At 43.4% G+C, this 9,840-nt stretch overlaps 1 protein-coding gene and 1 pseudogene across 1 annotated transcript; both read right to left on the reverse strand.

Annotated features, from left to right (window-relative positions):
• LOC127641096 (transcription initiation factor TFIID subunit 1-like) overlaps nt 1–297 on the reverse strand; it is a 32,213-nt pseudogene extending 31,916 nt beyond the window's left edge.
• Nucleotides 298–8,395: 8,098 nt separating this feature from the next.
• LOC127640820 (rho-related GTP-binding protein RhoG-like) lies at nt 8,396–9,625 on the reverse strand. The gene is made up of 2 exons (XM_052123494.1): nt 9,331–9,625; nt 8,396–9,002 (listed from the first exon to the last, which is right to left on the reverse strand). Exon 2 carries the CDS (start codon nt 8,974–8,976, stop codon nt 8,401–8,403), a length of 576 nt encoding a protein of 191 aa, XP_051979454.1. The 5' UTR covers nt 8,977–9,002; nt 9,331–9,625; the 3' UTR covers nt 8,396–8,400.
• Nucleotides 9,626–9,840: the final 215 nt, after the last annotated feature.

Raw genomic sequence — 9,840 nt, forward strand, 5'->3', positions numbered from 1 at the left:
AATGGAGAAAAGTTAAATTTCTACAGACAGTAAAGGAGTTTTGCAAGTATTTACATTTTTACTCTTCTCACACTCCTCCCTTCCCCCTGTCTCGGCACTTTTGCCTTTACTCCTATCCTCAATTGTACACACTGTTATGAATTCACCACAATAATCTTTGAACACACGTACCGTTCCTCTGCTGCTGCTATCCTAGGGGTCTGGCCGGGGGTTTTGCAGTTTATTAAAACTGCAACTGCAAATGACTGAAACGTTCCTGCTTGCGCAAACAGAAGCAGCGGTGCCATGTCTAGAGGGGATCCCTCCTTCGTCAATCTCGCGAGATTCTTACACGGTGTTCATTTGAAGTCGCGCAGCAACGAGGAGCGCTCCTAAAGCATTAATTTAAATAGTCTGTTTTGATCAATAGTCATTCTTGATGACCAATTCAAGCTCTAAAATAAATATTCAACAAATTTGATAGAATTCGGCTCTACACCTGCTAATGTAGGTCATAAGATATTGTTGGTCAGTGGAGAAGTATCAACCAGTTCTTCTGTTAAGCATCTGACTGGGGGATTCATATGAGGTGCCCCTAGGGACATTATTCAGAATTACCATGCACATACACATATGAAACTAAATTCATTCACATACTATACTGAAATGCTCACACACACACAAGTGAAAAGCTCTCACACACCCAACTGAAACGCGCTCACACACACAACTGAAATTATTACGCTCACACACACAAGTGAAAAGCTCTCACACACGCAACTGAAACGCTCTCACACACACAACTGAAATTATTAAGCTCTCACACACACAAGTGAAAAGCTCTCACACACGCAACTGAAACGCTCTCACACACACAACTGAAACGCTCTCACACACACACACAACTGAAACGCTCTCACACACACAACTGAAATGCTCTCACACACACAAGTGAAGCAGCTCACACACACAACTGAAGCAGCTCTCACACACACAAGTGAAATCGCTCACACACACAACTGAAATCGCTCACACACACAACTGAAACGCTCTCACACACACAACTGAAATGCGCTCACACACACAACTGAAATCGCTCACACACACAACTGAAACGCTCTCACACACACAACTGAAGCAGCTCTCACACACACAACTGAAATGCTCTCACACACACAACTGAAATCGCTCACACACACAACTGAAATCGCTCACACACACAACTGAAATCGCTCACACACACAACTGAAGCAGCTCACACACACACAACTGAAACGGCTCACACACAACTGAAATCGCTCACACACACAACTGAAATGCGCTCACACACACAACTGAAATCGCTCACACACACAACTGAAGCAGCTCTCACACACACAACTGAAATCGCTCTCACACACACAACTGAAATGCTCTCACACACACAACTGAAATCGGCTCTCACACACACAACTGAAATCGCTCTCACACACACAACTGAAATGCTCTCACACACACAACTGAAATCGCTCACACACACAACTGAAATGCGCTCACACACGCTAACTGAAGCAGCTCTCACACACACAAGTGAAATGCTCTCATACATACAACTAAAATGATTACACTCTCACACACACAGCTGAAAAGCATTTCAGTATGTTGTATGAAAGCATTTCAGTTGTGTGTGTGAGAGCATTTCAGTTATGTGTGTGAGCATTTCAGTTGTGTGTGTGAGAGCATTTCAGTTGAACGAAGCACATTTCAGTTGAAGCGGAAGGTGGTTAAAGTACCCACTCCACTCCAGTTGGTGGCAGTAGTGTATGGCGTTTAATTTTGGACAAAACAGCGCATAGCGCAAAAACACAGCAGCGCAAGTGAATTTCAACAGTGTGAGCACCATGACACAGCTTCGCGCGTAAAATTTAAACCTGCAGAACTTGCAAATCACAAACTCGAGCACAAAAATATGATTGTGCACACAAATTAACAAGTCCCACACACGCGCGAGTTTTTTCTGCACGCGCGCAGAACTGTACACACGCACGAGTTCCATACAATGGGAAGCCAAACAAAGCAAAAGTGGGACGAGACAGCGGGGGTTTACAGAGCTCGCACCGCGCTGACATGTCATCTGCGCGGTTCAATGGTCCGAGCCGCGCGGCCAGTTCGTCAGCGCAGCGCGGACGTGTTTCCTAGCGACACCCAATGGGCAGCGCGGCGCGAACAATCCTCAACAGCGCTGCGCTGACCAATTTAAACAGCGCAGCGCAAACCTTACATGCAAATTAATGTACAATAAAGAAACCCTCCTTCCTTACCAAAAATTGGTTCTCTGCTGAAATTTAGCAGTTTTTCCCTACAGAAGACAAAGAAGAAGAAAGACAACATGAAAATGCATACATTTCTTATGTTTAATAGTGTTAGTAAAGAGTAGTGTTGTGCGTCGATACCCTACTTTGAAGAACTGCACATATGTATAGAGGCTACGGAAAGAGCTGTACAAAGCAGAAACTTCAATGACTTTCAATATCGTAGTCGTCTTGAGGAGCACGCCAACCTTCTGCTAAGGTCATTCTAAAACATTAGATATATATATCACAACACTACTCTTTACTAACACTATTAAAGATAATAAACATAAGAAATGTATGCATTTTCATGTTGTCTTTCTTCTTCTTTGTCTTCTGTAGGGAAAAACTGCTAAATTTCAGCAGAGAACCAATTTTTGGTAAGGAAGGAGGGGTTTCATTATTGTACATTAATTTGCATGTATGGTTTGCGCTGCGCTGTTTAAATTGGTCAGCGCAGCGCTGTTGAGGATTGTTCGCGCCGCTGCCCATTGGGTGTCGCTAGGAAACACGTCCGCGCTGCGCTGACTGAACTGGCCGCGGCTCGGACCATTGAACCGCGCAGATGACATGTCAGCGGTGCGAGCTCTGTAAACCCCGCTGTCTCGTCCCACTTTTGCTTTGTTTGGCTTCCCATTGTATGGAACTCGTGCGTGTGCAGAAAAGAACTCGCGCGTGTGTACAGTTCTGTGGCGTGCAGAAAAAACTCTCGCGTGTGTGGGACTTGTTAATTTGTGTGCACAATCATATTTTTGTGCTCGAGTTTGTGATTTGCAAGTTCTGCATGTTTAAATTTTACGTCGCGAGCTGTGTCATGGTGCTCACACTGTTGAAGTTCACTTGGCGCTGTGTTTTTGCGCTTGCGCTGTTTTGTCCAAAATTAAACGCCATACACTACTGCCACCAACTGGAGTGGAGTGGGTACTTTAACCACCTTCCGTTTCAACTGAAATGTGCTTCCGTTTCCACTGAAATGCTCTCACACACACAACTGAAATGCTCTCACACACACAACTGAAATGCTTGCATACAACATACTGAAATGCTTTTCAGCTGTGTGTGTGAGAGTGTAATCATTTTAGTTGTATGTATGAGAGCATTTCACTGTGCATGTGAGAGCTGGCGTTTCAGTTAGCGTGTGTGAGCGCATTTCACTTGTGTGTGTGAGAGCGTTTCAGTTAGCGTGTGTGGCGCGATTTCACTTGTGTGTGTGTGAGCGCGTTTCACTTGTGTGTGTGAGCGCATTTCAGTTGTGTGTGTGAGAGCCGTTTCAGTTGTGTGTGTGGCGCATTTCAGTTGTGTGTGTGAGAGCGATTTCAATTGTGTGTGAGAGCGCGTTTCAGTTGTGTGTGTGAGCGCATTTCAGTTGTGTGTGTGAGCGCATTTCAGTTGTGTGTGTGAGAGCGCATTTCAGTTGTGTGTGTGAGAGCGCGTTTCAGTTGTGTGTGTGAGCACATTTCAGTTGTGTGTGTGAGCGCATTTCACTTGTGTGTGTGAGAGCGCGTTTCAGTTGTGTGTGTGAGCGCATTTCAGTTGTGTGTGTGAGAGCGCGTTTCACTTGTGTGTGTGAGAGCATTTCAGTTGTGTGTGTGAGAGCGTTTCAGTTGTGTGTGTGAGAGCGTTTCAGTTGCGTGTGTGAGAGCTTTTCACTTGTGTGTGTGAGAGCGTAATAATTTCAGTTGTGTGTGTGAGAGCGTTTCAGTTGCGTGTGTGAGAGCTTTTCACTTGTGTGTGTGAGCGTAATAATTTCAGTTGTGTGTGTGAGAGCGCGTTTCACTTGTGTGTGTGAGAGCATTTCAGTTGTGTGTGTGAGAGCGTTTCAGTTGTGTGTGTGTGTGAGAGCGTTTCAGTTGTGTGTGTGAGAGCGTTTCAGTTGCGTGTGTGAGAGCTTTTCACTTGTGTGTGTGAGAGCGTAATAATTTCAGTTGTGTGTGTGAGAGCGTTTCAGCTGCGTGTGTGAGAGCTTTTCACTTGTGTGTGTGAGCGTAATAATTTCAGTTGTGTGTGTGAGAGCGCGTTTCACTTGTGTGTGTGAGAGCATTTCAGTTGTGTGTGTGAGAGCGTTTCAGTTGTGTGTGTGTGTGAGAGCGTTTCAGTTGTGTGTGTGAGAGCGCGTTTCAGTTGTGTGTGTGAGCGCATTTCAGTTGTGTGTGTGAGAGCGCGTTTCAATTGTGTGTGAGAGCGCGTTTCAGTTGTGTGTGTGGCGCATTTCAGTTGTGTGTGTGGCGCATTTCAGTTGTGTGTGTGAGAGCGCATTTCAGTTGTGTGTGTGAGAGCTGTTTCAGTTGTGTGTGTGAGCACATTTCAGTTGTGTGTGTGAGCGCATTTCACTTGTGTGTGTGAGAGCGTTTCAGTTGTGTGTGTGAGCGCATTTCAGTTGTGTGTGTGAGAGCTGCTTCACTTGTGTGTGTGAGAGCATTTCAGTTGTGTGTGTGAGAGCGTTTCAGTTGTGTGTGTGAGAGCGTTTCAGTTGCGTGTGTGAGAGCTTTTCACTTGTGTGTGTGAGAGCGTAATAATTTCAGTTGTGTGTGTGAGAGCGTTTCAGTTGCGTGTGTGAGAGCTTTTCACTTGTGTGTGTGAGCGTAATAATTTCAGTTGTGTGTGTGAGAGCCGTTTCACTTGTGTGTGTGAGAGCATTTCAGTTGTGTGTGTGAGAGCGTTTCAGTTGTGTGTGTGTGTGAGAGCGTTTCAGTTGTGTGTGTGAGCTGTTTCAGTTGGGTGTGTGAGAGCTTTTCACTTGTGTGTGTGTGAGCATTTCAGTATAGTATGTGAATGAATTTAGTTTCATATGTGTATGTGCATGGTAATTCTGAATAATGTCCCTAGGGGCACCTCATAGATTCAGGTTCTAATCCATCTAAATGGAACTTTATATTTTAATAAACAAGGATTGTATCTGCACCTCAGTGGACATACGACTTGACTGGAAAAGAGCGCAAGATACTGAACTTGCAGCAACAAGAAGCGTTTGTGCCCATTCTGATTTCCCCAAGTACATCACCGTGGCACATATGTTGCTATCTTCTTATATCTGTATAATTAACGCATAAGATGTTTTTAACATTAAAATCAGTTAATGAGCATGCCATAATGGGGGCCTGGGTATCTCAGCAAGTAAAGATGCTGACTACCTGGAGTTGCAAGTTTGAAACCAGTGCATGCTGAATGACTCCAGCCAGGTCTCCAAAGCAACCAAAATGGCCCAGTTGCTAGGGAGGGTAGAGTCACATGGGGTAACCTCCTGGTGGTTCTCACTCGCGGTGGAGTATGTGATGAGTTGGCATGTTTACTGCGGAGAATACCGTGAAGCCTCCACACGTGCTATGTCTCTATGACACGCTCAACAAGTGATAAGGTGCATGGATTGATGGTCTCAGATGCGGAGGCAACTGAGATCCACCCGGATTGAGGTGAGTCACTACGCCACCACCAGGACTCAGAGCGCATTGGGAATTGGGCATTCCAAATTGGGGAGAAAAGGGGGAAGAAAAAATTAGCATGCCGTAATTTTACCCAGATCAAACCTTTCACTCAACTCTCTGACCTTCATTGTTATCAAATCACTGCGAGGAAATAAACTTTATATTCTTTTTTGTTTAATATTATATAGTATTAAAATTAAATATTAAGAGTGGAGACAGGTAAAATGATGGGAAAAAACACACATGCATATATACCGCTCTCGCAGATATTGCGGCAACTCATAAAAAAGGTAGTTTGTCTTTCATTTCTATGTTTCCATCAGACTATTTGAGCGCAAGAAGCTGCAGGTATGTACAATTAGTGTAAACAGTTATTCCGTAATAATAGTAATAATGTTATGCTATTGATATTATTTAAGATTTTAATGCTCTCTATCATCTGACGCGCGCGTCAAAAGCACCAGGGCATCAGAATTGAATGCACATGCGCGAGAACTTGACGGGGGAGGGATCCCTTCTAGACATGACAAAGCAGCGGTGTGTGTTTGTGTCCTGTCCGTGCCGGTTGGTTTGTCTCTCCTCAGTTCTAATAATGAGACTGCAGTGCCTCATTAGTCAGTCTCTCTCTTGATAGACCGCACAGCACACACACTTTTCTCTGTTCAGTCTAAGATGCTGATAATTACCTCCATTAATTGAGTTAAAATCAAACGAAGCAAAGTGATTAAACAGCAGGAGGTCCTGAAACACATTAAACTGTTTTCTTCACTTAACTTTTTAAATGAAATGAATTATGTGATACTGTTCATTGATTATATTCCACGATAATAACATTGTACATGTGGTGCTGTGAAGACTGCCATGGAACTACTATGGTGTTTCTTTCCGTATTATAATAAATGGTGATACAATAGTACTTATTTGTTAAGGACATACTGTCCTAAACAAGTGTTAAGCATTCAGGCTTCCACATTAGATCATTACTCTAAGAACAATGCCTCAACACAATCACACATATCCACAGCTGACAGTTCTGTTTATCTGTGATGCTTTGTGAAGAATGTAAAAGAGAGGCAGCTGTTCTTTCTTTTTCTCACTTGTTTTCTCTCATTCCCTCCTTCTCTCTGCTATTACATTCTATATGCAGAGAAACATTGACAAATCTGATATGAAAAAAAAGGAGCCAGGCAGTCTGGTTTAATTTTTAAAACTGGTTTATTTTGTCATGCAAGTGGAGGTATATTCTTTAAAATAATTACAATTTTAAAAAGTAAAAACTGTCTAATACAAAAAACAAAACAAAAAATTGTTTCATTAGTGTCATAAAAACACAAATGTTGATAAAGCAGCCTTTGGCAAAAACAATATACAAAAGGTAGACCTTTAACATATAAAATGTAAATGTGGACCCAAATGAAGCCTAAACCTGAACTTTGAGTGTTTGTGTATTCTAACTTCAGTCTGAATATTTTGTAATTGAGGTGAAGGACAGAGAGCTTATCTCCTTCCTCAACAGTTCGTTGCACGGCACTTCATTGCAGTGGATCAACATTTAAGTTGTCTAAAATACAAAATAACACAAATAGTAGTGGCACTTAAGATTCAATAATGGGGTTGTAAATTCTGAGTATTCAGGAAGGGCAAGCTAAACATGGAAAGTTCTTCATTACTTCCTCAAGAATTTTATACAACAGCACTTTATCCCTTCATTAACAGCTCTAATAGGAGACAGGTGAGCTACAACAGCTCTCTGTAATGAACATAGCCCACTGTAAACTTTCAGCAGCCCTTTCCAGCAATTCATGTCAGCTGGCACCTAAAGTAGCACCCTAGATGAAATGAGCAAGCAAGGAGGCATTTGTGAGATGTCACAGGAGCCAAGCTCTGGCTGAGCCTCTAAAGGCACACTGGGATTTCATAGCACTTCCTGACTTGAAAGGCAATCAACCCAAGAGAAGTCAGTGATCATTTACTGGTTACAATATAGGGAAAACAGGATAGCATAGCACCTATGCCATTCAAACCTATTGGTCTTAGTGTATTGTGTTAAGACACCACACATACTGTATTAGTGGTGTTGCAAGGCCTCATAATGTTTATGTTAGTTTGTAGAGGAAAAGTAAATGCTGTGAAGAGAGTACAGATGTGTTAAGGGAAAAACGGCACCTTCATTGGTTTTAATAAGACACCCAGCCATATTAGACTGAACTGACACTTTGGTGCATGAAATATCCTCTGAGTGTTTCCTAAAAATCATCTTTTTTTGTCTTTATGTGCTGGGGTTTTAAGGCATTCTGGGAAGGCAGCGGTCGTCTATGCCTGTAGTCCTTCAGACAAATACATTTGCTGCCTCTGTCTGCCTGCCTTCAGATTACAACACTGCAGTGCTGTAGTTATGTCTTAGGTGATGATATGCATGTAAAGTTCAAACACAAATACACAAGCACACACAGTCTCAAACTCACTCATTAACAGTCTGTGCACCTATTGCTATCTGTAGTGTAGAGATACAAACATAAATTGGTAGTGACACACACTCACGGAGTCAAATCAACAAGACGATCACATCTAACTTCCATTCCACTCCTCATTGAAACTCACTAACCCTCTCTCTCACACACACACACACACACACACACACACACACACACACACAAACCCTCCGGTAGTTATAACAGCACACATTTCTTGGTATGCTTCTTTGCGTTGGGGTAGAGAACAGCTCTAACAGCCTCGTTGAAGACCTCTCTGACTCCCTCCTGCAGAAGTGCGGAGCACTCCAGATATCGGACCGCACCGATGCTGCGAGCCAGCGTGCTGCCCTGCTGCGGGGTGGTTGGACTCATTCCCTGCTCCTTCAGCTTCTCCAAGGTCTCCTTGTCCACACGCAGGTCTCTCTTAGTGCCCACCAGCAGCACAGGTATGCCTGGGCAGTGGTGGCACACTTCTGGGTGCCATTTATGCCTAACATTGGCATGAGAGGAAGGACTGGCCACGGAGAAACAGATGATGAACACGTGCGTTTGTGGGTAAGAGAGGGTTCGCAGGCGGTCATACTCCTCCTGACCGGCCGTATCCCACAGGTTAAGGCTGACAGCGCGACCATCCACACAGGTCTGAGTGCTGTAGTTGTCAAACACCGTCGGAATGTACTCATCTGGGAAGGCATTAGTGGTGTAGGAGATCAACAGGCAAGTCTTTCCCACTGCACCATCACCAACGACAACACACTTTATGGTCTGCATTTTGCTGCCTGCCTGCACAGGGGTCCCTGAGAGAGAGAAAAAGAGAGGGAGAGATTTCATAACCCAGTGAATATTAACCAACCCGATCTGCTGTCTTTGCTGATAACACTCCATACAGAATACAACAGCGGATACTGCCGTTTGGCCCAATGTTATTGGCCTGCATACAATTCTATTTACAAATCCGTTCGTTGCAAACAACAAAACCCCAAAAACAAAGTAATAAATCTGTTCAGCTAGTGAGTTAGCAGCTGATCCGTCGAGTGAATGCCGGCCTTAATGAGACGATGTTAGTTTGCACCACATAAACATTATGCATGTTGGTAAAAGTGTATTTTTAAAAGTAAGACTTACTGTGTTTGGGTGGCCCGAGAAGCTGGATGAGTGTTTGCTTTGAGCTGCTCAAGTTTCCATCATCGCAGCGGTGAAGGCGCTCTGCTAACCAACTAGCGGATGAGACTCACATTAATCTGTTAATAAACATAAACAATCAACTCTAGAAGGTATGTAACTATGCGTACTAGTCGTATAAAACCTGAGCGAGCGAGAGCAGTTTCAAAATACTATCAAATGAACATAATTGGCGGTAATTAAAATATATTCTTCACTGTGAATCGTACTCCTTTTCTCTCACTGGCTCATTCTTCAACTTACGGGTAACGCACAAGACACTGAGGAACACGCCCATGTCGCAAGGATCTGTGGGGAATGGAGTGAAAATTCAGAGCGTAAAAACTACAACAGTATGTGATCGGTATTTAAAAAAAAAAAATTCTTAGAGTAAAGTAAAACATTTCTAAAGTGGAGTAGCTGTCTGGACACAGAAATTCCTTTTGAAATTCTTAAAAAAGGTAGTTCGATGAT

This window comes from Xyrauchen texanus, chromosome 4 (assembly GCF_025860055.1).
Source record: "Xyrauchen texanus isolate HMW12.3.18 chromosome 4, RBS_HiC_50CHRs, whole genome shotgun sequence".
In the NCBI taxonomy this organism is placed as follows: Eukaryota; Metazoa; Chordata; class Actinopteri; order Cypriniformes; family Catostomidae; genus Xyrauchen; species Xyrauchen texanus.